Raw genomic sequence first — 26,897 nt, forward strand, 5'->3', positions numbered from 1 at the left:
TTGGCTGGGCCTGGTGACTAAGTGGTTGTCAAACATGACTACTGGTGCCGAACAAAAGAAATAGAGGACGGTATCCAATTAAAAACAAGGGCATACAAAGTGGCCAAAACTAATGGGAGGACAGAAGATTGGGAGGCTTTTAAAAGCCAACAAAGAATGATTCAAAAAATGATTAAGAAAGGGAAGATAGACTATGAAAGTAAACTAGCACAAAATATAAAAACAGATAGCAAGAGTTTCTATAGGTATATAAAAAGGAAAAAGAGTGGCTAAAGTAAATGTTGGTCATTTAGAGGACAAGACCGGGGAGTTAGTAATGGGGAACAGGGAGATGGCAGAAACTCTGAACAAATATTTTGTATCAGTCTTTACAGTAGAAGACACTAACAATATCTCAACAGTGGATAGTCAAGGGGCTATGAGGGGGAGGAACACAATCACAATCACTAAGGAAGTGGTACTCAATAAAATAATGGGACTAAAGGCGGATAAATCCCCTGAACCTGATGGCTTGCATCCTAGGGTCTTAAAAGAAGTAACGGCAGGGATTGTGGATGCATTGGTTGTAATTTATCAAAATTCCCTGGATTCTGGGGAGTTCCCAGCAAATTGGAAAACTGAAAATGTAATGCCCCTATTTAAAAAAGGAGGCAGACAAGAAGCAGCAAACTATAGACCAGTTAGCCTAACATCTGTGGTTGGGAAAATGTTGGAGTCCATTATTAAAGAAGCAGTAGCAAGACATTTGGAATAACATAATTCAGTCAGGCAGAGTCAGCATGGATTTATGAAGGGGAAATCATGTTTGACAAATGTGCTGGAATTCTTTGAGGATGTAATGAACAGGGTGGATAAAGGGGAACCAATGGATGTGGTGTATTTGGACTTCCAGAAGGCATTTGACAAGGTGCCATATAAAAGAGGATTTACTGTGATTGAAAGGCTGCATTAGAGGGAGCAGTGTGCAGCGGCCCAGCCTGGGTCTGCAAGACCATCAGCAGGCCGGGGCCATCAGAGGGAGCAGCGTGCTGTGGCATACCACTGCAGGAGGGTGACGGCTGTGAAGACAGGTCACTGATTGCAGTGCAGGCAGGCACAGCAGGAGAGGTGAAGGAGCGCAAGAGTTTGTAGAGGGAACTGACCGGGGCCCAGGAGAGGTGTGATTCTGGAGCCCAGAAGGGGCGAGGGCCCAGGGACAGCATGGGCCAGCCCACACTGCTATATGTGTGCGTGTTCGCTCCGTGCAGCAGAGCTGGTCTCCAGTTGTCTTGGGTAATCCTTTCCACTGGACCAAGACCTAGCTCTGTCAAGCCCGTGTGGTGGCTGGTGTGCAACGGCCACCACATGTTAAAAAAAATCCAAGCACAGGCATCTTCCACCCTCCAAGATGTCGTTCGGGATCTGGAATATTCGGTTCTTCATTGAAACACCTGTGAACTCATCCCTTTTTGGCGTGGAAGCAAGTCATCCTCGCTTTGAGAGACTGCCTATGATGATATAAAAGGTTATTGCACAAGATAAACGTTCACAGGGCTGGGGGTAATATATTAGCATGGATAGAAGATTGGCTAACTAACAGAAAATAGAGAGTCGGGATAAATGGTTCATTCTCGGGTTGGCAATCAGTAACTAGTGGGGTGCCGCAGGGATCAGTGCTGGGACCCTAACTATTTACAATCGATATTAATGACTTGGAAGAAGGGACCAAGTGTAATGTAGCCAAGTTTGCTGATGATACAAAGATGGGAGGAAAAGCAATGTGTGAGGAGGGCACAAAAAATCTGCAAAAGGACATAGACAGGCTAAGTGAGTGGGCAAAAATTTTGCAGATGGAATATAATGTTGGAAAGTATGAGGTCATGCACTTTGGCAGAAAAACAATCAAAGAGCAAATTATTATTTAAATGGAGAAAAATTGCAAAGTGCTGCAGTACAGCGGGACCTGGGGGTATTTGTGCATGAAACACAAAAGGTTAGTATGCAGGTACAGCAAGTGATCAGGAAGGCCAATGGGATCTTGGCCTTTATTGTAAAGGGGATGGAGTATAAAAGCAGGGAAGCCTTGTTACAGCTGTACAGGGTATTGGTGAGGCCACACCTGGAATACTGCGTGCAGTTTTGGTTTCCATATTTACGAAAGGATATACTTGCTTTGGAGGCAGTTCAGAGAAGGTTCACTCGGTTGATTCCGGAGATGAGGGGGTTGATTTATGAGGAAAGGTTGAGTAGGTTGGGCCTCTACTCATTGGAATTCAGAAGAATGAGAGGTGATCTTATCGAAATGTATAAGATTATGAGGGGGCTTGACAAGGTGGATGCAGAGAGGATGTTTCCACTGATGGGGGAGACTAGAACTAGGGGGCATGATCTTAGAATAAGGGGCCGCCCATTTAAAACTGAGATAAGGAGGAATTTCTTCTCTCAGAAGGTTGTAAATCTGTGGAACTCGCTGCCCCAGAGAGCTGTGGAGGCTGGGTCATTGAATAAATTTAAGACAGAAATAGACAGTTTGTTAACCGATAAGGGAATAAAGGGTTATGGGGAGCGGGGAGGGAAGTGGAGCTGAGTCCATGATCAGGTCAGCCATGATCGTATTAAATGGCGGAGCAGGCTCGAGGGGCCGTATGGCCTTCTGGCCGACTCCTGCTCCGATTTCTTCTGTCCTTCTGGCTGGTCCACTCTCGATTGGTTGGCTGTGTTTTTGTCCAGTTCTGGCTGTCCCGCTTTCTAGTGGCTGAGCGGCTAGCCCGCTCGCTATTGGTTGGCCTGCTAACTAGACCGCTCCCTATTGGCTGGCCCACAGACTGGTCCGTTCCCTATTGGCTGGCTCACAGACTGGCCCGCTCTCTATTGGCCGGCCTGCCGCCGAGCCTGCTCCCGATTGGCCGGCCCGCAGACTGGCCCGCTCCCTATTGGCCGGCCCGCTGGAGCTCTGGTGTTGCCAGGCGCCGGCACGTTCACTGACCCCCCCGCCCCCTCTCCTTTCCCCCCGGAGTTTCGCGAGATGTTGTGCACAAACTCTCGGCCGCCATGAGAGGGCCCGGTGGTCCTGGGACCAGAGAAAGAGAGACAGAGACAGAGAGAGGGTGAGGGAGACTGGGCAGGCCGGGCCTGGGCCTGGGCCGGGCAGACGCACCGAGCATTGAGGGGCTGAGAGGGAGCGGGGGGAGGGAGGAGCGAGCGCAGTGAGCTGTGTGAGAAGGGCAGAACTTGCATTTGTTTACCTCCTGTCGCCGACGTCCCAAAGCGCCGTGGTCAGGCGCAGGGAAAGGCAGCAGGCACTTGGCGCACAGCAAGATCCCACAACCAGCAAGTGACCAGATCATCTAGGGGGTATTTTGTGAGTCGAGGGATAAATATTGGGCTCCCAGGACAGCGGGGAGAACTCCAACCTGTTCCTCGAAACAGTGGCCGAGGGATCTTTTACCCGAGAGGGCAGACGGCGGCCTCAGTTTTAACGTCTCGTCCCTCAGTACTGCCCCTCCGACAGTGCGGCGCTCCCTCAGTACTGCCCCTCCGACAGTGCGGCGCTCCCTCAGTACTGCCCCTCCCACAGTGCGGCGCTCCCTCAGTACTGCCCCTCCGACAGTGCGGCGCTCCCTCAGTACTGCCCCTCCCACAGTGCAGCGCTCCCTCAGTACTGCCCCTCCGACAGTGCGGCGCTCCCTCAGTACTGCCCCTCCCACAGTGCGGCGCTCCCTCAGTACTGCCCCTCCCACAGTGCAGCGCTCCCTCAGTACCGCCCCTCCAACAGTGCTGCGCTCCCTCAGTACCGCCCCTCCAACAGTGCTGCACTCCCTCAGTACTGCCCCTCCGACAGTGCGGCACTCCCTCAGTACCGCCCCTCCGACAGTGCGGCGCTCCCTCAGTACCGCCCCTCCGACAGTGCTGCACTCCCTCAGTACTGCCCCTCCGACAGTGCGGCACTCCCTCAGTACCGCCCCTCCGACAGTGCGGCGCTCCCTCAGTACTGCCCCTCCGACAGTGCGGCACTCCCTCAGTACCGCCCCTCCGACAGTGCGGCGCTCCCTCAGTACCGCCCCTCCGACAGTGCGGCGCTCCCTCAGTACTGCCCCTCCGACAGTGCGGCACTCCCTCAGTACAGCCCCTCCGACAGTGCGGCGCTCCCTCAGTACCGCCCCTCCGACAGTGCGGCGCTCCCTCAGTACCGCCCCTCCGACAGTGCGGCGCTCCCTCAGTACCGCCCCTCCGACAGTGCGGCGCTCCCTCAGTACCGCCCCTCCGACAGTGCTGCACTCCCTCAGTACAGCCCCTCCGACAGTGCGGCGCTCCCTCAGTACCGCCCCTCCGACAGTGCGGCGCTCCCTCAGTACCGCCCCTCCGACAGTGCGGCGCTCCCTCAGTACCGCCCCTCCGACAGTGCGGCGCTCCCTCAGTACCGCCCCTCCGACAGTGCGGCGATCCCTCAGTACCGCCCCTCCGACAGTGCGGCGATCCCTCAGTACCTCCCCTCCGACAGTGCGGCGCTCCCTCAGTACCGCCCCTCCGACAGTGCGGCGATCCCTCAGTACCTCCCCTCCGACAGTGCGGCGATCCCTCAGTACCTCCCCTCCGACAGTGCGGCGCTCCCTCGGTACCGCCCTTCCGCCAGTGCAGCGCTCCCTCGGTACCGCCCCTCCGACAGTGCAGCAGCCTCTCGGTACCGCCCCTCCGACAGTGCAGCAGTCTCTCGGTACCGCCCCTCCGACAGTGCAGCGCGCTCTAGGTACCTCCCCTCCGACAGTACAGCGCTCCCTCGGTACCGCCCCTCCGACAGTGCAGCAGTCTCTCGGTACCGCCCCTCCAACAGTGCAGCGCTCCCTTGATACCTCCCCTCCGACAGTACAGTGCTCCCTCGGTACCACGCCTCCGACAGTGCAGCAGTCTCGGTACCGCCCCTCCGACAGTGCAGCAGTCTCTCGGTACCGCACTGGGAGTGTCAGCCAGGATTTTTGTGCTCGAGTCTCTGGTGTGGGGGCTCGAACCCACAACCTTCTGACTCAGGAAAAAAAAAGAAACACTTGCATTTATACAGCGCCTTTCACGACCACCAGTCGTCCCAAAGCGCTTTGCAGCCAAATAAGTAATTTTGAAGCGTAGTCACTGTTGTAATACAGGATTAATGTAGTGGCGTTGGTGCTGCCCACTGAGCCACAGCTGGCCCGCAGGGGGAGGTGAACAGGGGTGGAAGGAGACTCGTGTGGGAAATAAACGCTGGCATGGAACCCGATGTGCCGAATGGCCTACTGTGCTGAGGATTCTGTGCAATACCGTGTTACCCGGGATTTGCTGTCAGGATCATTGAGAGATTTCTGGGTTCTGAGGCCGCGAGAGCTTAGCCCACCGAGGAGAGGAAACGACACTGTCTGCGGCCTGTGGGCAGAGATGGTGTGGGCTCTTTGCTGTATCTGTGGAGCGGGATGTCGCTGTCTATGCGTACTGCGGTAAAGAGAAGTGGGGGAGAGAGAGCTTGTTTCTTATTGAAACATACCATATTCTGAGAGGGCTTGTCAGGGTGGATGCTGAGATTCTGTTTTACCTGGCTGCAGAGTCTGGAACAAGAGGCACAGTCTCAGGATAAGTGGTCGGACTTTTAGGACCGAGACGAGGAGGAATTTCTTTACTCGGAGAGTTGTGAATCTTTGGAATTCTCTACCCCAGAGGGATAGAGAATGCTGAATTCTTGAGCATATTCAAGGCTGAGAACGATAGATTTTTGGACTCTAGGGTGATCAAGTGATTTGGGGATCGGGCGGGAAAGTGGAGTTGAGGTAGATCATCAGCCATGATCTTACTGAGTGGCGGAGCAGGCTCGAGGGGCCGTATTGCCTGTTCCTGCTCCGATTGTGTCCTTGTGTGCCAGGTGCTGGCGCTAAACATACTTTGTTTCTTTCCAGCACATGATGGAGCTGATCATTGACCCTCGCCTTTCCTGTGATTGACCTGGGACAGTCAGCCCATTCGTTTGCAGGCTGGAGCCTCGGCGTGCCCCGACTGCCCCGTCGCCGAAGAGCACAGGATGGGGGCTGCCCCGTGGGGTGCTCGTAGCCAGAGGCTACTGGTGTTCCTGGTGCTGCTGCTGTGCCGACGTGGCCGAGCCAGCGAGTGCAAGGGGCAGCGGCAGCTCCTCAATCTACAGCCAGGCTACGTGACCGACGGACCCGGGAACTACTCTGTCAACGGCAACTGCGAGTGGCTTATCCGAGGTGAATCCCCCCGCCCCGTGCGTGCGTCTTATTCAAGGGAACCCGCGATGATGCAATGCCTTTCACAACTGTGGGCCCTCACAAAGCGCTTCACAGCCATGGATTACTGGGACGTTTCCACCTGCGTAACATCGCCTGTCTCCGCCTCGTGCCTCAGCACATCTGCTGCTGAAGCCCTCATCCCTGCCTTTGTAACCTCCCGACTTGATTATTCCAATACACTCCTGGCTGGCCTCCCACATTCGACCCCACATAAACTCGAGGTGATCCAAAACTGGGCTGTCCCATGATCTCACTCTCACCAAGTCCCGCTCGCCCATCACCCACTGTGCTCGCTGACCGACATTGGCTCCCGGCTAAGCAACGCCTCAATTTCAAAATTCTCATCCTTGTTTACAAATCCCTCCGTGGCCCTCGCCCCTCCCTATCTCTGTAATCTCCAGCCCCACAACCCCCCCCCGAGATGTCTGCGCTCCTCTAATTCTGCCCTCCTGAGCTTCCCTGATTATAATCGCTCCACCATTGGTGGCCGTGCCTTCCGTTGTTTAGGCCTCAAGCTCTGAAACTCCCTCCCTAAACCTCTCTTCCCTCCTTCAAGACGCTCCTTAATACCGACCCCTTTGACTAAGCCCGCAGCTCGGAGTCAAGTTGTTTTGTCTCATAATGCTCCTGTGAAGCACCTTGGGACATTTCACTATGTTAAAGGCGCTATATAAATACAGGTTATTGATGTTCAGCAGTTTTTCTTTTAATCCGGAGAGGGCTGGAATAGACAGGAGAAGAAGATATGTTCTAGCTGTACAGAGCTCTGGTTAGACCCCATCTGGAGTCACTGTGTTGAGTTCTGGGACCCGCAGCTCGGGTAGGATATATTGGGCTTGGAGAGGGTGCAGCGCAGTTCATCCGAATGGCACCGGGTCTGAAAGGGTTAAATTACGAGGACAGGTTGCACAGACCAGGCTTGTATTCCTTCGCGTATTGAAGGTGCGATCTAATTGAGTTGTTCAAAATGATTAAAGGATTCACTGGGATAGATATTTTCCCCTCGTTGGGGGCGGGGTGGGGAGTACTCCTGAACACAGGGGCATAACCTTACAATTAGAGCCAGGCCGTTCAGGGGTGATATCAGGAAGCATTTCTTCACACAAAGGGCAGCGGAAATCGCGAACTCCCTCCCCCAAAACTCTGATCCATAGACTTTTGTTGAGTCAGGGTATTAAGGGTTACAGAACCAAGACAGGTAGATGGAGTTAATTTACAGATCAGGCATGATCTAATTGAATGGCGGAACAGGCTTGAGGGGCTGAAAGGCCTCCTGTTGCTATGTAACATTCTCGAGGGGCTGAATGGCTGCCACCTGTTGCGATGCAACAGGCTCGAGGGGCTGAATAGGCCTCCTCCTGTTCCTGTGTAACAGGTTCGAGGGGCTGAATGGGCCTCCTCCTGTTCCTGTGTAACAGGTTCGAGGGGCTGGATGGGCCTCCTCCTGTTCCTGTGTAACAGGTTCGAGGGGCTGGATGGGCCTCCTCCTGTTCCTGTGTAACAGGTTCGAGGGGCTGAATGGGCCTCCTCCTGTTCCTGTGTAACAGGTTCGAGGGGCTGAATGGGCCTCCTCCTGTTCCTGTGTAACAGGTTCGAGGGGCTGAATGGGCCTCCTCCTGTTCCTGTGTAACAGGCTCGAGGGGCTGAATGGGCCTCCTCCTGTTCCTGTGCAATGGGCTCGAGGGGCTGAATGGGCCTCCTCCTGTTCCTGTGTAACAGGTTCGAGGGGCTGAATGGGCCTCCTCCTGTTCCTGTGTAACAGGCTCGAGGGGCTGAATGGGCCTCCTCCTGTTCCTGTGCAATGGGCTCGAGGGGCTGAATGGGCCTCCTCCTGTTCCTGTGTAATGGGCTCGAGGGGCTGAATGGGCCTCCTCCTGTTCCTGTGTAACAGGCTCGAGGGGCTGAATGGGCCTCCTCCTGTTCCTGTGCAATGGGCTCGAGGGGCTGAATGGGCCTCCTCCTGTTCCTGTGTAATGGGCTCGAGGGGCTGAATGGGCCTCCTCCTGTTCCTGTGTAACGGGCTCGAGGGGCTGAATGGGCCTCCACCTGTTCCTGTGTAACAGGCTCGAGGAGCTGAATGGGCCTCCTCCTGTTCCTATGTAACAGGCTCGAGGGGCTGAATCGGCCTCCTCCTGTTCCCGTGTAACAGGCTCCAGAGGCTGAATGTGCCTCCTTCTGTTCCCGTGCAGCAGGCTCCAGGGGCTGAATGGGACTCCTCCTGTACCTGTGTAACAGGCTCGAGGGGCTGAATGGCCTCCTGTACCTGTGCAACAGGCTCGAGGGGCTGAATGGCCTCCTGTTCCGATGTAACAGGCTCAAGGGGCTGAATGGCCTCCTCCTGTACCTGTGTAACAGGCTCGAGGGGCTGAATGGCCTCCTAATTAAAAATTGTCGCGGATGAGTTCCCTGCATTCAAGTGCTGACTTTTCCTGAGGACGGCTCTCCAGGCTGAGGTTGGAGGGGCCCCACTGAGCGAGGCGAAGTGACCAGTCTCCCAGCCCGTGCAAATCCTCACTGAGTGGGTGGAGAGAGTCAGCGGGTTATTGGAGCACGGTTTGCTCCGTGGTTGAGATAGGCAGGCACCATTGCATCTTTTAAGGGGGAATCGATTAAACTGTGCGAAGCAGCAGACAGTGCAGGGCTGTGAGGAGAGAGAGAGCAGCCCGCTGGGATCAATGGGAGCAAAGAGCCTCGATGGGCTGCAAGGCCTTGTTTTCTCTGTGGTGCCAAGTCTGACTGATTCTCCTGTACATCACATAAGAAATAGGAGCAGGAGTAGGCCATAGGGCCCCTCGAGCCTGCTCCGCCATTTAATACGATCATGTCTTAGCCAATCATGGACTCAGCTCCACTTCCCTGCCCGCTCCCCATAACCCCTTATCCCTTTATCGGTTAAGAAGCTGTCTATCTCTCTCAAATTTATTCAGTGTCCCAGCTTCCACAGGCAGTGAATTCTACAGATTTACAACCCTCTGAGAGAAGAAATTTCTCCTCATCTCAGTTTTAAATGGGCGGCCCCTTATTCTAAGATTATGCCCTCTAGTTCTAGTCTCCCCCATCAGTGGAAACATCCTCTCTGCATCCACCTTGTCAAGCCCCCTCATAATCTTATACGTTTCGATATGATCACCTCTCATGCTTCTGAATTCCAATGAGTAGTGGCCCAACCTACTCAACCTTTCCTCACTGAACTGCCTGCAAAGCAAGCATATCCTTTCATAAATATGGAAACTAAAACTGAGACGCATGATGGTTCCAGGAAGAGGCCGAGCTGGTGTGGTGGGGTGCGGGGGGCGGGGAGGGGGAGAGTTGGAAGGGGTGATGGGGAGCTGTGTGCGTGGGTGGGGGGTGGGAGCTTGTGCGGGGTGGGGGTGGGTGGGGGGAGGGTTGTGGGGGAGCCGAGAACCGAGCGGGTTGATTATCCGGGAGTTTCCTGTGCCGAGCTGGTGTGGAGTGAAGTCTGTTTGTTTAAAGCCCCAAACAGCAGTTTCCGTATCGTCCTGATCTTCATGTTCTTGGACACCGAGTGCACCTACGATTACCTCTTTATCTACGACGGGGAGTCGTACAGCAGCCCCCTCCTCGCCAGCCTGAGTGGGAACACACTGCCGGAGCCCATCGAAGCACAGTCCGGAAAGGTCAGTGCAATCCTTGCCATGGGTGAAGATGATAACATCAGAATTAGGAGCAGGAGCCGGCCGTTCGGCCCCTCGAGCCTGCTCCGCCATTCAGTGAGATCACGGCTGATCTTCTACCTCAAGACCACTTTCCTGCCCTATCCCCATATCCCTTGATTCCCTTAATATCCAAAAATCTATCCATCTTTGTCTTTAATATACTCAAAGACTATACTGTGACGCCTGGTTCTAGACTCCCCAGCCAGGGGAAACATCCTCCCTGTCAAGCACTGTAAGAATTTAGTGTGTTTCACTGAGATCACCTCTTACTATTCTAAACTCGAGAGAATATCGGCCTAGTCTACTCAATCTCTCATCATAGGACAACCCACCCATCCCAGGAATCAGTCTGGTGAACCTTTGTTGCACTCCCTCTATGGCAAGTATATCCTTCCTTAGGTCAGGAGTCTAAAACTGTACACAATACTCCAGGTGTGGTCTCACCAGGGCCCTATATAATTGCAGTAAGACATCTTTACTCTTATACTCAAATCCTCTTGCATTTGCTTTCTTAATTGCTTGCTGTACCTGCAGGTTAACTTTCAGTGATTCGTGTACAAGGACACCCAGGCCCCACTGAACACCAACATTTCCCAATCTCTCTCCATTTACAAAATACTCTGCTTTTCTATTTTTGCTACCAAAGTGGATAACTTCACATTTCTCCATCTGCAATGTTCCTGCCCCCTCACTTTGCCTGTCTTCATCCCCTTACAGTTTCTTTGCATCTCCTCACAACTTACATCCCCACCTAACTTTGTATCATCAGAAAACTTGGATATATTACATTTGGTCCCCTCATCCAAATGACTGCTTTCGATTGAATAGCCGAGGCCCAAGCACCGATCCTTGCGGCAACCCACTACAAGTACAACATCTGAAATCCGACAACCTCGGGACTGAGACCCTGTTGGCGCTCCTCGCTGCCTGCCGATTCTCACGACTGTGTTTTTTTTACCAGTTTCCTCGTCCCTTGCTGTGTGATGTCGCTATCTCGGCCGCCTCAAAAATGTCTGGTTTTCGGACAGCCGGATTCGAGACGTTGTACCTGTAGTTACAGTCTGCCAACCCGAAAATGATCCATTTATTCTTCCTTGTATAAAAAGAAAAGCAAAATATTGCGGATGCTGGAATCTGAAATAAAAACAGAAAATGCTGGAAATCTCAGCAGGTCGGTCAGCACCTGTGGAGAGAGAAACAGAGTTAACGTTTCAGGTCGATGACCCTTCGTCAGAACTGGCGAATGTCCGAAATGAACAGATTCTTAAGGAGCACTGAAAGGGGGAGGAGGAAAGGACAAAAGGGAATGTCTGTGATTGGGTGGAAGACAGGAGAGATTAGAGAGATCAAACACGAGAAGGGAAACAGACATCAAAGAAGATTTCGACTCTCTGTTTTCTGTCGGTTAACCAATGTTGTGCGAGCGCGGGTGTGACCGGCTCTGGTGTTCTGAGTCCGACCTTTCCCGTGCCTGTCTCTCCACAGATGCTGCTCCATCTGTTCAGCGATGCCAACTACAATCTGCTGGGGTTTAACGCCACGTACATGTTCACTCTCTGTCCCATGGGCTGCTCTGGTCACGGGTCGTGTGATCTCGCTGGGATCTGCACGTGCCACGCCGGATGGAATGGAGACGCCTGCGACATCCAGAACTGCAGCGATTACTGTGCTTTGCACGGGCAGTGTGTTGTGGTAAGACTGGGCTGATGTACTCGGAGGTCAGGATGTGGCGGGGGGTAGAAGAAGGAAAGAGTGTCGTTGGTGCGGGTCAGAATGGGGAGACTCTCTTTCCCAGGTTGTTAAACTCCAACGCAAAAGAGGAGGTTTTGATGACTGAAAACTCAGGTGAATTGGAGAGGGAAGCTGGCAGATTAAGCACTCGAGTGGCAGTGGGGAATATTTAACTGCAAGTTAACTGCAAACTAACAAGATTGGATTGGGGAAATAGAGTCTGTAAGAGGGAGACCAGTCGTGAGATTGTTAGTAACAGGTGTGATGAGAAGGGGGAAAGGAGGATTGAGAGAGGGTGGGACAACACTAATGAACAAAAAGTGAAGAAGATTTTTATCATAACATTTAAAACAAAAGCATAGTGAGAGAAATGGTGGGATGACCTCAGGCCAAAGATACGGGGGGCAGTGGGATTCGTTGGCGGAGTGAAACAGGGCTTTGGGGCGAGAGCGGGGCAGTGGGATTAGTTTGGGATTGATACAGGGCTATGGGGAGAGCGGGGCAGTGGGATTAGTTTGGGGATTGATACAGAACTATGGGGAGAGCGGAGCAGTGGAATTAGTTTGGGATTGATACATGGCTATGGGGAGAGCGCGGGGCAGTGGGATTAGTATGGGATTGATACAGGGCTATGAGGGGAGAGCAGGGCAGTGGGATTAGTTTGAGGATTGATGCAGGGCTATGGGGAGAGAGCGGGGCAATGGGATTAGTATGGGATTGATACAGGACAATGGGGAGAGAGCGGGGTAGTGGGATTAGTGTGGGATTGATACAGGGCTATGGGGAGAGTGGGGCAGTGGGATTAGTTTGAGATTGATACAGGGCGATGGGGAGAGCGGGGCAGTGGGATTAGTTTGGGATTGATACAGGGCTATGGGGTGAGAGAGGGATTAGTGTGAGATTGACACAGGGCTATGGGGAGAGCCGGGTTAGTTTGGGATTGATACAGGGCTATGGGGAGAGTGGGGCAGCGGGATTAGTTTGAGATTGATACAGGGCGATGGGGAGAGCGGGGCAGTGGGATTAGTTTGGGGATTGATACAGGACTATGGGGAGAGAGCGGGGTAGTGGGATTAGTTTGAGATTGATACAGGGCGATGGGGAGAGCGGGGCAGTGGGATTAGTTTGGGGATTGATACAGGACTATGGGGAGAGAGCGGGGTTGTGGGATTAGTGTGGGATTGATACAGGGCTATGGGGAGAGCGGGGCAGTGGGATTAGTTTGGGATTGATACAGGGCTGTGGGGAGAGCCGGGTTAGTTTGGGATTGATACAGGGTATGGGGAGAGCGGGGTTAGTTTGGGGATTGATACAGGGCTATGGGGAGAGAGCGGGACATTGGGATTAGTGTGGGATTGATCCAGAGCTATCGGGAGAGACCGGGACATTGGGATTAGTGTGGGATTGATACAGGGCTATGGGGAGAGAGCGGGGCAATGGGATTAGTTTGGGGATTGATACAGGGCTTTGGGGAGAGAGCGTGGCAGTGGGATTAGTTTGGGATTGATACAGGGCTATGGGGAGAGCGGGGCAGTGGGATTAGTTTGGGGATTGATACAGGGCTATGGGGAGAGAGCGGAGCAGTGGGATTAGTTTGGGATTGATACAGGGCTATGGGAAGAGGGTGGGATTAGTGTGGGATTGATACAGGGCTATGGGGAGAGAGTGGGGCAGTGGGATTAGTTTGAGATTGATACAGGGCTATGGGGAGAGCGGGCAGTGGGTTTAGTTTGGGATTGATACAGTACTATGGGGAGAGCAGGGTTAGTTTGGGATTGATACAGGGTATGGGGAGAGCGAGGTTAGTTTGGCGATTGATAAAGGGCTATGGGGAGAGTGCGCGGGGCAGTGGGATGAGTGTGGGATTGATACAGGGCTATGAGGGGAGAGCAGGGCAGTGGGATTAGTTTGGGGATTGATGCAGGGCTATGGGGAGACAGCGGGGCAATGGGATTAGTATGGGATTGATACAGGACTATGGGGAGAGAGCGGGGTAGTGGGATTAGTGTGGGATTGATACAGGGCTATGGGGAGAGTGGGGCAGTGGGATTAGTTTGAGATTGATACAGGGCGATAGGGAGAGCGGGGCAGTGGGATTAGTTTGGGATTGATACAGGGCTATGGGGTGAGAGAGGGATTAGTGTGAGATTGACACACGGCTATGGGGAGAGAGCGGGGCAGTGGGATTAGTTTGGGGATTGATACAGGACTATGGGGAGAGAGCGGGGTAGTGGGATTAGTGTGGGATTGATACAGGGTTATGGGGAGAGTGGGGTAGTGGGATTAGTTTGGGGATTGATACAGGGCTATGGGGTGAGAGAGGGATTAGTGTGAGATTGACACAGGGCTATGGGGAGAGAGGGGCAGTGGGATTAGTTTGGGATTGATACAGGGCTATGTGGAGAGCAGTGTTAGTTTGGGATTGATACAGGGTATGGAGAGAGCGGGGTTAGTTTGGGGATTGATACAGGGCTATGGGGAGAGAGCGGGGCAGTTGGGATTAGTTTGGGATTGATACAGGGCTATGGGGAGAACGGGGTTTGGGATTGATACAGGGCTGTGGGGAGAGATTGGGGCAGTGGGATTAGTTTGGGGATTGATACAGGGCTATGGGGAGAGAGCGGAGCAGTGGGATTAGTGTGGGATTGATACAGGGCTATTGGGAGAGAGCGTGGCAGTAGGATTCGTGTGGGATTGATCCAGAGCTGTCGGGAGAGAGCGGGACATTGGGATTAGTGTGCGATTGATACAGGGCTATGGGGAGAGAGCGGGGCAGTGGGATTAGTTTGGGATTGATACAGGGCTATGGGGAGAACGGGGTTTGGGGATTGATACAGGGCTGTGGGGAGAGATTGGGGCAGTGGGATTAGTTTGGGGATTGATACAGGGCTATGGGGAGAGAGCGGAGCAGTGGGATTAGTTTGGGGATTGATACAGGGTTATGGGGAGAGAGCGGGGCAGTGGGATTAGTGTGGGATTGATACAGGGCTATGGGAAGAGAGTGGGATTAGTGTGGGATTGATACAGGGCTATGGGGAGAGTGGGGCAGTGGGATTAGTTTGGGATTGATACAGACCTATGGGGAGAGCAGGGTTAGTTTGGGATTGATACAGGGTGTGGGGAGAGCGGGGTTAGTTTGGCGATTGATACAGGGCTATGGGGAGAGAGCGCGGGGCAGTGGGATTAGTGTGGGATTGATACAGGGCTATCGGGAGAGAGCGTGGCAGTGGGATTAGTGTGGGATTGATACAGGGCTATGGGGAGAGAGCGGGGCAGTGGGATTAGTTTGGGATTAATACAGGGCTATCGGGAGAGAGCGGGGCAGTGGGATTAGTGTGGGATTGATACAGGGCAATGGGGAGAGCGGGGCAGTGGGATTAGTTTGGGGATTGATACAGGACTATGGGGAGAGAGCGGTGTAGTGGGATTGATACAGGGCTATGGGGAGAGTGGGGCAGTGGGATTAGTTTGAGATTGATACAGGGCTATGGGGAGAGGGGGCAGTGGGATTAGTTTGTGATTGATACAGGGCTATGGGGAGAGCAGGGTTAGTTTGGGATTGATACAGGGCTGTGGGGAGAGCCGGGTTAGTTTGGGATTGATACAGGGCTATGAGGGGAGAGCAGGGCAATGGGATTTGTGTGGGATTGATACAGGACTATGGGAAGAGAGCGGGACAGTGAGATTAGTTTGGGGATCGATACAGGACTATGGGGAGAGAGCGGGGCAGTGGGATTAGTTTGGGGATTGTTACATGGCTATGGGGAGAGAGCGGGGCAGTGGGATTAGTATGGGATTGATACAGGACAATGGGGAGAGAGTGGGATTAGTGTGGGATTGATACAGGGCTATGGGGAGAGTGGGGCAGCGGGATTCGTTTGAGATTGATACAGGGCGATGGGGAGAGCGGGGCAGTGGGATTAGTTTGGGGATTGATACAGGACTATGGGGAGAGAGCGGGGTTGTGGGATTAGTGTGGGATTGATGCAGGGCTATGGGGAGAGTGGGGCAGTGGGATGAGTTTGAGATTGATACAGGGCTATGGGGAGAGCGGGGCAGTGGGATTAGTTTGGGATTGATACAGGGCTGTGGGGAGAGCCGGGTTAGTTTGGGATTGATACAGGGTATGGGGAGAGCGGGGTTAGTTTGGGGATTGATACAGGGCTATGGGGAGAGAGCGTGGCAGTAGGATTCGTGTGGGATTGATCCAGAGCTATTGGGATTAGTGTGGGATTGATACAGGGCTATGGGGAGAGAGCGGGGCAATGGGATTTGTTTGGGGATTGATACAGGGCTTTGGGGAGAGAGCGGGGCAGTGGGATTAGTTTGGGATTGATACAGGGCTATGGGGAGAGCGGGGCAGTGGGATTAGTTTGGGGATTGATACAGGGCTATGGGGAGAGAGCGGAGCAGTGGGATTAGTTTGGGGATTGATACAGGGCTATGGGGAGAGAATGGGGCAGTGGGATTAGTGTGGGATTGATACAGGGCTATGGGGTGAGAGTGGGGCAGTGGGATTAGTTTGGGATTGATACAGGGCTATGGGAAGAGGGTGGGATTAGTGTGGGATTGATACAGGGCGATGGGGAGAGAGTGGGGCAGTGGGATTAGTTTGAGATTGATACAAGGCTATGGGGAGAGCGGGCAGTGGGATTAGTTTGGGATTGATACAGTACTATGGGGAGAGCGGGGCAGTGGGGTTAGTTTGGCGATTGATACAGGGCTATGAGGGGAGAGCAGGGCAATGGGATTAGTTTGGGGATTGATACATGGATATGGGGAGAGAGCGGGGCAGTGGGATTACTTTGGGGATTGATATAGGGCTATGGGGTGAGAGGGATTAGTGTGAGATTGACACAGGGCTATGGGGAGACAGCGGGGCAGTGGGATTAGTTTGGGGATTGATACAGGACTATGGGGAGAGAGCGGTGTAGTGGGATTAGTGTGGGATTGATACAGGGCTATGGGGAGAGCGGGGCAGTGGGATTAGTTTGGGGATTGATACAGGGCTGTGGGGAGAGCCGGGTTAGTTTGGGATTGATACAGGGCTATGGGGAGAGAGCGCGGGGCAGTGGGATTAGTGTGGGATTGATACAGGGCTACCGGGAGAGAGCGGGGCAGTGGGATTTGTGTGGGATTGATACAGGGCTATGGGGAGAGTGGGGCATTGGGATTAGTTTGAGATTGATACTGTGCTATGGGGAGAGAGGGGCAGTGGGATTAGTTTGGGGATTGATACAGGGCTATGGGGAGAGAGCGGGCAGTGGGATTAGTATGGGATTGATACAGGGCTATGAGGGGAGAGCAGGGCAGTGGGATTTGTTTGGGGATTGATACAGGGCTATGGGGAGAGCGGGACAGTGGGATTAGTTTGGGGATTGATACAGGGCTGTGGGGAGAGCCGGGTTAGTTTGGGATTGATACAGGGTATGGGGAGAGCGGTGTTAGTTTGGGGATTGATACAGGGCTATGGGGAGGGAGCGGGGCAGTGGGTTTAGTGTGGGATTGATCCAGGGCTATTGGGAGAGAGCGTGGCAGTAGGTTTCGTGTGGGATTGATCCAGAGCTATCGGCAGAGAGCGGGACATTGGGATTCGTGTGGGATTGATACAGGGCTTTGGGGAGAGAGCGGGGCAGTGGGATTAGTTTGGGATTGATACAGGGCTATGGGGAGAGCGGGGCAGTGGGATTAGTGTGGGATTGATACAGGGCTATGGGGGGAGTGGGGCAGTGGGATTAGTTTGGGATTGATACAGGGCTATGGGAAGAGGGTGGGACTAGTGTGGGATTGATACAGGGCTATGGGGAGAGAGCAGGGCAGTGGGATTAGTGTGGGATTGATACAGGGCTATGGGGAGAGTGGGGCAGTGGGATTAGTTTGAGATTGATACAGGGCTGTAGGGAGAGCGGGCAGTGGGATTAGTTTGGGATTGATACAGGGCTATGGGGAGAGCAGGGTTAGTTTGGGATTGATACAGGATATGGGGAGAGCAGGGTTAGTTTGGGGATTGATACATGGATATGGGGAGAGAGCGGGCAGTGGGATTAGTATGGGATTGATACAGGGCTATGAGGGGAGAGCAGGGCAGTGGGATTAGTTTGGGGATTGATAGAGGGTTATGGGGAGAGCGGTGCAGTGGGATTAGTTTGGGGATTGATGCAGGGCTATGGGGAGAGCGCGGGTCAGTGGGATTACTGTGGGATTGATACAGGGCTATTGGGAGAGAGCGGGACATTGGGATTAGTTTGGATTGATACAGGGCTATGGGGAGAGAGCGGGGCAGTGGGATTAGTGTGGGATTGATACAGGGCTATGGGGAGAGAGCGGGGCAGTGGGATTAGTTTGGGGATTGATACAGGACTATGGGGAGAGAGCGGTGTAGTGGGATTCGTGTGGGATTGATACAGGGCTATGGGGAGAGAGGGGCAGTGGGATTAGTTTGAGATTGATACAGGGCTATGGGGAGAGAGGGGCAGTGGGATTAGTTTGGGATTGATACAGGGCTATGGGGAGAGCAGGGTTAGTTTGGGATTGATACAGGGCTATGGGGAGAGCAGGGTTAGTTTGGGATTGATACAGGGTATGGGGAGAGCGGGGTTAGTTTGGCGATTGATACAGGGCTATGGGGAGAGCGGGGCAGTGGGATTAGTTTGGGGATTGATACAGGACTATGAGGGGAGAAAGCGGGGCAGTGGGATTAGTTTGGGGATTGATACATGGATATGGGGAGAGAGCGGGGCAGTGGGATTAGTATGGGATTGGTACAGGGCTATGAGGGGAGAGCAGGGCAGTGGGATTAGTTTGGGGATTGATACAGGGCTATGGGTAGAGAGGGATTCGTGTGAGATTGACACGGCTATGGGGAGAGAGCGGGGCAGTGGGATTAGTTTGGGGATTGATACAGGGCTATGGGGTGAGAGAGGGATTAGTGTGAGATTGACACAGGGCTATGGGGAGAGAGCGGGGCAGTGGGATTAGTTTGGGGATTGATACAGGACTATGGGGAGAGAGCGGTGTGGTGGGATTAGTGTGGGATTGATACAGGGCTATGAGGGGAGAGCAGGGCAGTGGGATTAGTTTGGATTGATACAGGGCTATGGGAAGAGGGTGAGATGAGTGTGAGATTGATACAGGGCTCTGGGGAGAGAGCGGGGCAGTGGGATTCGTGTGGGATTGATACAGGGCTATGGGGAGAGTGGGGCAGTGGGATTAGTTTGAGATTGATACAGGGCTATGGGGAGAGCGGGCAGTGGGATTAATTTGTGATTGATACAGGGCTATGGGGAGAGTAGGGTTAGTTTGGGATTGATACAGGGTATGGGGAGAGCGGGGTTAGTTTGGCGATTGATACAGGGCTATCGGGAGAGAGCGGGGCAGTGGGATTAGTGTGGGATTGATACAGGGCTATGGGGGAGAGAGCGGGGCAGTGGGATTAGTTTGGGGATTGATACAGGACTATGGGGAGAGAGCGGGGCAGTGGGATTAGTTTGGGATTGATACAGGGCTATGAGGGGAGAGCAGGGCAATGGGATTAGTTTGGGGATTGATACAGGACTATGAGGGGAGAAAGCGGGGCAGTTGGATTAGTTTGGGGATTGATACAGGGCTATGAGGGGAGAGCAGGGCAGTGGGATTAGTTTGGGGATTGATGCAGGGCTAGGGTGAGAGAGGGATTAGTGTGAGATTGACAGGGCTATGGGGAGAGAGCGGGGCAGTGGGATTAGTTTGGGGATTGATACAGGACTATGGGGAGAGAGTGGTGTCGTGGGATTCGTGTGGGATTGATACAGGGCTATGGGGAGAGTGGGGCATTGGGATTAGTTTGAGATTGATACAGTGCTATGGGGAGAGAGGGGCAGTGGGATTTGTTTGGGGATTGATACAGGGCTATGGGGAGAGAGCGGGCAGTGGGATTAGTATGGGATTGATACAGGGCTATGAGGGGAGAGCAGGGCAGTGGGATTTGTTTGGGGATTGATACAGGGCTATGGGGAGAGCGGGGCAGTGGGATTAGTTTGGGGATTGATGCAGGGCTGTGGGGAGAGCCGGGTTAGTTTGGGATTGATACAGGGTATGGGGAGAGCAGTGTTAGTTTGGGGATTGATACAGGGCTATGGGGAGGGAGCGGGGCAGTGGGTTTAGTGTGGGATTGATACAGGGCTATTGGGAGAGAGCGTGGCAGTAGGATTCGTGTGGGATTGATCCAGAGCTATCGGGAGAGAGCGGGACATTGGGATTCGTGTGGGATTGATACAGGGCTTTGGGGAGAGAGCGGTGCAGTGGGATTAGTTTGGGATTGATACAGGGCTATGGGGAGAGCGGGGCAGTGGGATTAGTTTGGGGATTGATACAGGGCTTTGGGGAGAGAGCGGGGCAGTGGGATTAGTTTGGGATTGATACAGGGCTATGGGGAGAGAACGGGGCAGTGGGATTAGTGTGGGATTGATACAGGGCTATGGGGGGAGAGCGGGGCAGTGGGATTAGTTTGGGATTGATACAGGGCTATGGGAAGAGGGTTGGATTAGTGTGGGATTGATAGAGCTATGGGGAGAAAGCGGGGCAGTGGGATTAGTTTGGGGATTGATACAGGGCTATGGGGAGAGAGCGGAGTAGTGGGATTAGTTTGGGGATTGATACAGGGCTATGGGGAGAGCGGGCAGTGGGATTAGTTTGGGATTTATACAGGGCTATGGGGAGAGCAGGGTTAGTTTGGGATTGATACAGGGTACGGGGAGAGCGGGGTTAGTTTGGCGATTGATACAGGGCTATGGGGAGAGAGCGCGGGGCAGTGGGATTAGTGTGGGATTGATACAGGGCTATGGGGAGAGAGCGGGGCAGTGGGATTAGTTTGGGATTAATACAGGGCTATCGGGAGAGAGCGGGGCAGTGGGATTAGTGTGGGATTGATACAGGGCTATGGGGAGAGCGGGGCAGTGGGATTAGTTTGGGGATTGATACAGGGCTATGGGGTGAGAGAGGGATTAGTGTGAGATTGACACAGGGCTATGGGAAGAGAGCGGGGCAGTGGGATTAGTTTGGGGATTGATACAGGACTATGGGGAGAGAGCGGTGTCGTGGGATTCGTGTGGGATTGATACAGGGCTCTGGGGAGAGTGGGGCAGTGGGATTAGTTTGAGATTGATCCAGGGCTATGGGGAGAGCGGGCAGTGGGATTAGTTTGGGATTTATACAGGGCTATGGGGAGAGCAGGGTTAGTTTGGGATTGATACAGGGTATGGGGAGAGCGGGGTTAGTTTGGCGATTTATACAGGGCTATCGGGAGAGAGCGGGGCAGTGGGATTAGTGTGGGATTGATACAGGGCTATGGGGAGAGAGCGGGGCAGTGGGATTAGTTTGGGATTAATACAGGGCTATCGGGAGAGAGTGGGATTAGTGTGGGATTGATACAGGGCTATGGGGAGAGCGGGGCAGTGGGATTAGTTTGGGGATTGATACAGGGCTATGGGGTGAGAGAGGGATTAGTGTGAGATTGACACAGGGCTATGGGAAGAGAGCGGGGCAGTGGGATTAGTTTGGGGATTGATACAGGACTATGGGGAGAGAGCGGTGTCGTGGGATTCGTGTGGGATTGATACAGGGCTATGGGGAGAGTGGGGCATTGGGATTAGTTTGAGATTGATACAGTGCTATGGGGAGAGAGGGGCAGTGGGATTAGTTTGGGGATTGATACAGGGCTATGGGGAGAGAGCGGGCAGTGGGATTAGTATGGGATTGATACAGGGCTATGGGGAGAGCGGGGCAGTGGGATTAGTTTGGGGATTGATACAGGGCTGTGGGGAGAGCCGGGTTAGTTTGGGATTGATACAGGGTATGGGGAGAGCGGTGTTAGTTTGGGGATTGATACAGGGCTATGAGGGGAGAGCAGGGCAATGGGATTAGTTTGGGGATTGATACAGGACTATGAGGGGAGAAAGCGGGGCAGTTGGATTAGTTTGGGGATTGATACATGCATATGTGGAGAGAGCGGGGCAGTGGGTTTAGTGTGGGATTGATACAGGGCTATTGGGAGAGAGCGGGACATTGGGATTCGTGTGGGATTGATACAGGGCTTTGGGGAGAGAGCGGGGCAGTGGGATTAGTTTGGGATTGATACAGGGCTGTGGGAAGAACGGGGCAGTGGGATTAGTTTGGGATTGATATAGGGCTGTGGGAAGAACTGGGCAGTGGGATTAGTTTGGGGATTGATACAGGGCTTTGGGGAGAGAGCGGGGCAGTGGGATTAGTTTGGGATTGATACAGGGCTATGGGGAGAGCGGGGCAGTGGGATTAGTTTGGGGATTGATACAGGGCTATGGGGAGAGAGCGGAGCAGTGGGATTAGTTTGGGGATTGATACATGGTTATGGGGAGAGAACGGGGCAGTGGGATTAGTGTGGGATTGATACAGGGCTATGGGGGGAGAGCGGGGCAGTGGGATTAGTTTGGGATTGATACAGGGCTATGGGAAGAGGGTGGGATTAGTGTGGGATTGATACAGACCTATGGGGAGAGCAGGGTTAGTTTGGGATTGATACAGGGTATGGGGAGAGCGGGGTTAGTTTGGCGATTGATACAGGGCTATGGGGAGAGAGCGCGGGGCAGTGGGATTAGTGTGGGATTGATACAGGGCTATCGGGAGAGAGCGGGGCAGTGGGATTAGTGTGGGATTGATACAGGGCTATGGGGAGAGAGCGGGGCAGTGGAATTAGTTTGGGATTAATACAGGGCTATCGGGAGAGAGCGGGGCAGTGGGATTAGTGTGGGATTGATACAGGGCTATGGGGAGAGCGGGGCAGTGGGATTAGTTTGGGGATTGATACATGGCTGTGGGGAGAGCCGGGTTAGTTTGGGATTGATACAGGGCTATGGGGAGAGAGCGCGGGGCAGTGGGATTAGTGTGGGATTGATACAGGGCTACCGGGAGAGAGCGGGGCAGTGGGATTTGTGTGGGATTGATACAGGGCTATGGGGAGAGAGCGGGGCAGTGGGATTAGTTTGGGGATTGATACAGGGCTATGGGGTGAGAGAGAGATTAGTGTGAGATTGACACAGGGCTATGGGGAGAGAGCGGGGCAGTGGGATTAGTTTGGGGATTGATACAGGACTTTGGGGAGAGAGGGACAATGGGATTAGTTTGGGATTGATACAGGGCTATGGGGAGAGCAGGGTTAGTTTGGGATTGATACAGGGTATGGGGAGAGCGGGGTTCGTTTGGGGATTGTAAATGGATATGGGGAGAGAGCGGGCAGTGGGATTAGTATGGGATTGATACAGGGCTATGAGGGGAGAGCAGGGCAGTGGGATTAGTTTGGGGATTGATGCAGGGCTGTGGGGAGAGCGGGACAGTGGGATTAGTTTGGTGATTGATACAGGGCTATGGGGAGAGCGGGGCAGTGGGATTAGTTTGGAATTGATACAATGCTTTGGGGAGAGAGCGGGGCAGTGGGATTAGTTTGGGATTGATACAGGGCTATGGGGAGAGCGGGACAGTGGGATTAGTTTGGTGATTGATACAGGGCTATGGGGAGAGAACGGGGCAGTGGGATTAGTTTGGGATTGATACAGGGCTATGGGAAGAAGGTGGGATTAGTGTGGGATTGATACAGGGCTATGGGGAGAGAGCGGGGCAGTGGGATTAGTGTGGGATTGATACAGGGCTATGGGGAGAGTGGGGCAGTGGGATTAGTTTGGGATTGATACAGGGCTATGGGGAGAGCAGGGTTAGTTTGGGATTGATACAGGGTATGGGGAGAGCGGGGTTAGTTTGGCGATTGATACAGGGCTATGGGGAGAGAGCGCGGGGCAGTGGGATTAGTTTGGGATTGATACAGGGCTATCGGGAGAGAGCGGGGCAGTGGGATTAGTGTGGGATTGATACAGGGCTATGGGGAGAGAGCGGGGCAGTGGGATTAGTTTGGGATTGATACAGGGCTATGAGGGGAGAGCAGGGCAATGGGATTAGTTTGGGGATTGATACAGGACTATGAGGGGAGAAAGCGGGGCAGTTGGATTAGTTTGGGGATTGATACATGCATATGTGGAGAGAGCGGGGCAGTGGGATTAGTATGGGATTGATACAGGGCTATGAGGGGAGAGCAGGGCAGTGGGATTAGTTTGGGGATTGATACAGGGTTATGGGGAGAGCGGGGCAGTGGGATTAGTTTGGGGATTGATACAGGGCTAGGGTGAGAGAGGGATTAGTGTGAGATTGACACAGGGCTATGGGGAGAGAGCGGGGCAGTGGGATTAGTTTGGGGATTGATACAGGACTATGGGGAGAGAGCGGTGTGGTGGGATTCGTGTGGGATTGATACAGGGCTATGGGGAGAGTGGGCCATTGGGATTAGTTTGAGATTGATACAGTGCTATGGGGAGAGAGGGTCAGTGGGATTAGTTTGGGGATTGATACAGGGCTATGGGGAGAGAGCGGGCAGTGGGATTAGTATGGGATTGATACAGGGCTATGAGGGGAGAGCAGGGCAGTGGGATTTGTTTGGGGATTGATACAGGGCTATGGGGAGAGCCGGGTTAGTTTGGGATTGATACAGGGTATGGGGAGAGCGGTGTTAGTTTGGGGATTGATACAGGGCTATGGGGAGGGAGCGGGGCAGTGGGTTTAGTGTGGGATTGATCCAGGGCTATTGGGAGAGAGCGTGGCAGTAGGTTTCGTGTGGGATTGATCCAGAGCTATCGGCAGAGAGCGGGACATTGGGATTCGTGTGGGATTGATACAGGGCTATGGGGGGAGAGCGGGGCAGTGGGATTAGTGTGGGATTGATACAGGGCTATGGGGAGAGTGGGGCAGTGGGATTAGTTTGGGATTGATACAGGGCTATGGGAAGAGGGTGGGATTAGTGTGGGATTGATACAGGGCTATGGGGAGAGAGCAGGGCAGTGGGATTAGTGTGGGATTGATACAGGGCTATGGGGAGAGTGGGGCAGTGGGATTAGTTTGAGATTGATACAGGGCTGTAGGGAGAGCGGGCAGTGGGATTAGTTTGGGATTGATACAGGGCTATGGGGAGAGCAGGGTTAGTTTGGGATTGATGCAGGATATGGGGAGAGCAGGGTTAGTTTGGGGATTGATACATGGATATGGGGAGAGAGCGGGCAGTGGGATTAGTATGGGATTGATACAGGGCTGTGAGGGGAGAGCAGGGCAGTGGGATTAGTTTGGGGATTGATACAGGGTTATGGGGAGAGCGGTGCAGTGGGATTAGTTTGGGGATTGATACAGGGCTATGGGGAGAGCGCGGGTCAGTGGGATTACTGTGGGATTGATACAGGGCTATTGGGAGAGAGCGGGACATTGGGATTAGTTTGGATTGACACAGGGCTATGGGGAGAGAGCGGGGCAGTGGGATTAGTGTGGGATTGATACAGGGCTATGGGGAGAGAGCGGGGCAGTGGGATTAGTTTGGATTGATACAGGGCTATGGGGGGAGAGCGGGGCAGTGGGATTAGTTTGGGATTGATACAGGGCTATGGGAAGAGGGTGGGATTAGTGTGGGATTGATAGAGCTATGGGGAGAAAGCGGGGCAGTGGGATTAGTTTGGGGATTGATACAGGGCTATGGGGAGTGAGCGGAGCAGTGGGATTAGTTTGGGGATTGATACAGGACTATGGGGAGAGAACGGGGCAGTGAGATTAGTGTGGGATTGATACAGGGCTATGGGGAGAGTGGGGCAGTGGGATTAGTTTGAGATTGATACAGGGCTGTGGGGAGAGCGGGCAGTGGGATTAGTTTGGGATTTATACAGGGCTATGGGGAGAGCAGGGTTAGTTTGGGATTGATACAGGGTATGGGGAGAGCGGGGTTAGTTTGGCGATTGATACAGGGCTATGGGGAGAGAGCGCGGGGCAGTGGGATTCGTGTGGGATTGATACAGGTCTATCGGGAGAGAGCGGGGCAGTGGGATTAGTGCGGGATTGATACAGGGCTATGGGGAGAGAGCGGGGCAGTGGGATTAGTTTGGGGATTGATACAGGACTATGGGGAGAGAGCGTGGCAGTGGGATTAGTTTGGGATTGATACAGGGCTATGAGGGGAGAAAGCGGGGCAGTGGGATTAGTTTGGGGATTGATACATGCATATGTGGAGAGAGCGGGGCAGTGGGATTAGTATGGGATTGACACACGGCTATGGGGAGAGAACGGGGCAGTGGGATTAGTTTGGGGATTGATACAGGGCTATGGGGTGAGAGAGGGATTAGTGTGAGATTGACACAGGGCTTTGGGGAGAGAGTTGGGCAGTGGGATTAGTTTGGGGATTGATACAGGGTTATGGGGAGAGAGCGGGGCAGTGGGATTAGTTTGGGATTGATACAGGGCTATGAGGGGAGAGCGGGGCAGTGGGATTAGTTTGGAGATTGATACAGGGCTATGGGGAGAGAGGGACAGTGGGATTAGTTTGGGATTGAGACAGGGCTATGGGGAGAGCAGGGTTAGTTTGGGATTGATACAGGGTATGGGGAGAGCGGGGTTAGTTTGGGGATTGATACATGGATATGGGGAGAGAGCGGGGCAGTGGATTTAGTTTGGGGATTGATACAGGGCTGTGTGGTGAGAGAGGGATTAGTGTGAGATTGACACAGGGCTTTGGGGAGAGAGCAGGGCAATGGGATTAGTTTGGGGATTGATACATGCATATGTGGAGAGAGCGTGGCAGTGGGATTAGTTTGGGATTGATACAGGGCTATGGGGAGAGAACGGGGCAGTGGGATTAGTTTGGGGATTGATACAGGACTATGGGGAGAGAGGGGCAGTGGGATTAGTGTGGGATTGATACAGGGCTGTGGGGAGAGTGGGATTAGTTTGAGATTGATACAGGGCTATGGGGAGAGAGGGGCAGTGGGATTAGTTTGTGATTGATACAGGGCTATGGGGAGAGCGGGGTTAGTTTGGGGATTGATACAGGGCGATGGGGAGAGAGCGGGGCAGTGGATTTAGTTTGGGGATTGATACAGGGCTATGGGGTGAGAGAGGGATTAGTGTGAGATTGACACAGGGCTTTGGGGAGAGAGCAGGGCAATGGGATTAGTTTGGGGATTGATACATGCATATGTGGAGAGAGCGGGGCAGTGTGATTAGTATGGGATTGATATAGGGCTGTGAGGGGAGAGCGGGGCAGTGGGATTAGTTTGGGATTGATACAGGGCTATGGGGAGAGCAGGGTTAGTTTGGGATTGATACAGGGTATGGGGAGAGCGGGGTTAATTTGGCGATTGATACAGGGCTATGG

The 26,897-nt window shown here is 53.5% G+C and overlaps 1 protein-coding gene across 1 annotated transcript in view; it reads left to right on the top strand.

Moving 5' to 3' along the window:
- The first annotated feature begins 2,981 nt into the window (after nt 1-2,981).
- The window catches only part of LOC139240295 (multiple epidermal growth factor-like domains protein 8), a 185,787-nt gene continuing 161,871 nt past the window's right edge, over nt 2,982-26,897 (top strand). The window contains exons 1-4 of the mRNA XM_070868758.1: nt 2,982-3,086; nt 5,898-6,206; nt 9,723-9,886; nt 11,411-11,617. Of these exons, the coding sequence (XP_070724859.1) occupies nt 6,020-6,206; nt 9,723-9,886; nt 11,411-11,617 (558 nt within the window). The 5' untranslated portion in view covers nt 2,982-3,086; nt 5,898-6,019. The remainder of the gene's footprint in view (nt 3,087-5,897; nt 6,207-9,722; nt 9,887-11,410; nt 11,618-26,897) is intronic.

The sequence above is a fragment of the Pristiophorus japonicus genome, chromosome 31 (genome assembly GCF_044704955.1).
Source record: "Pristiophorus japonicus isolate sPriJap1 chromosome 31, sPriJap1.hap1, whole genome shotgun sequence".
Classification (NCBI taxonomy): domain Eukaryota; kingdom Metazoa; phylum Chordata; class Chondrichthyes; family Pristiophoridae; genus Pristiophorus; species Pristiophorus japonicus.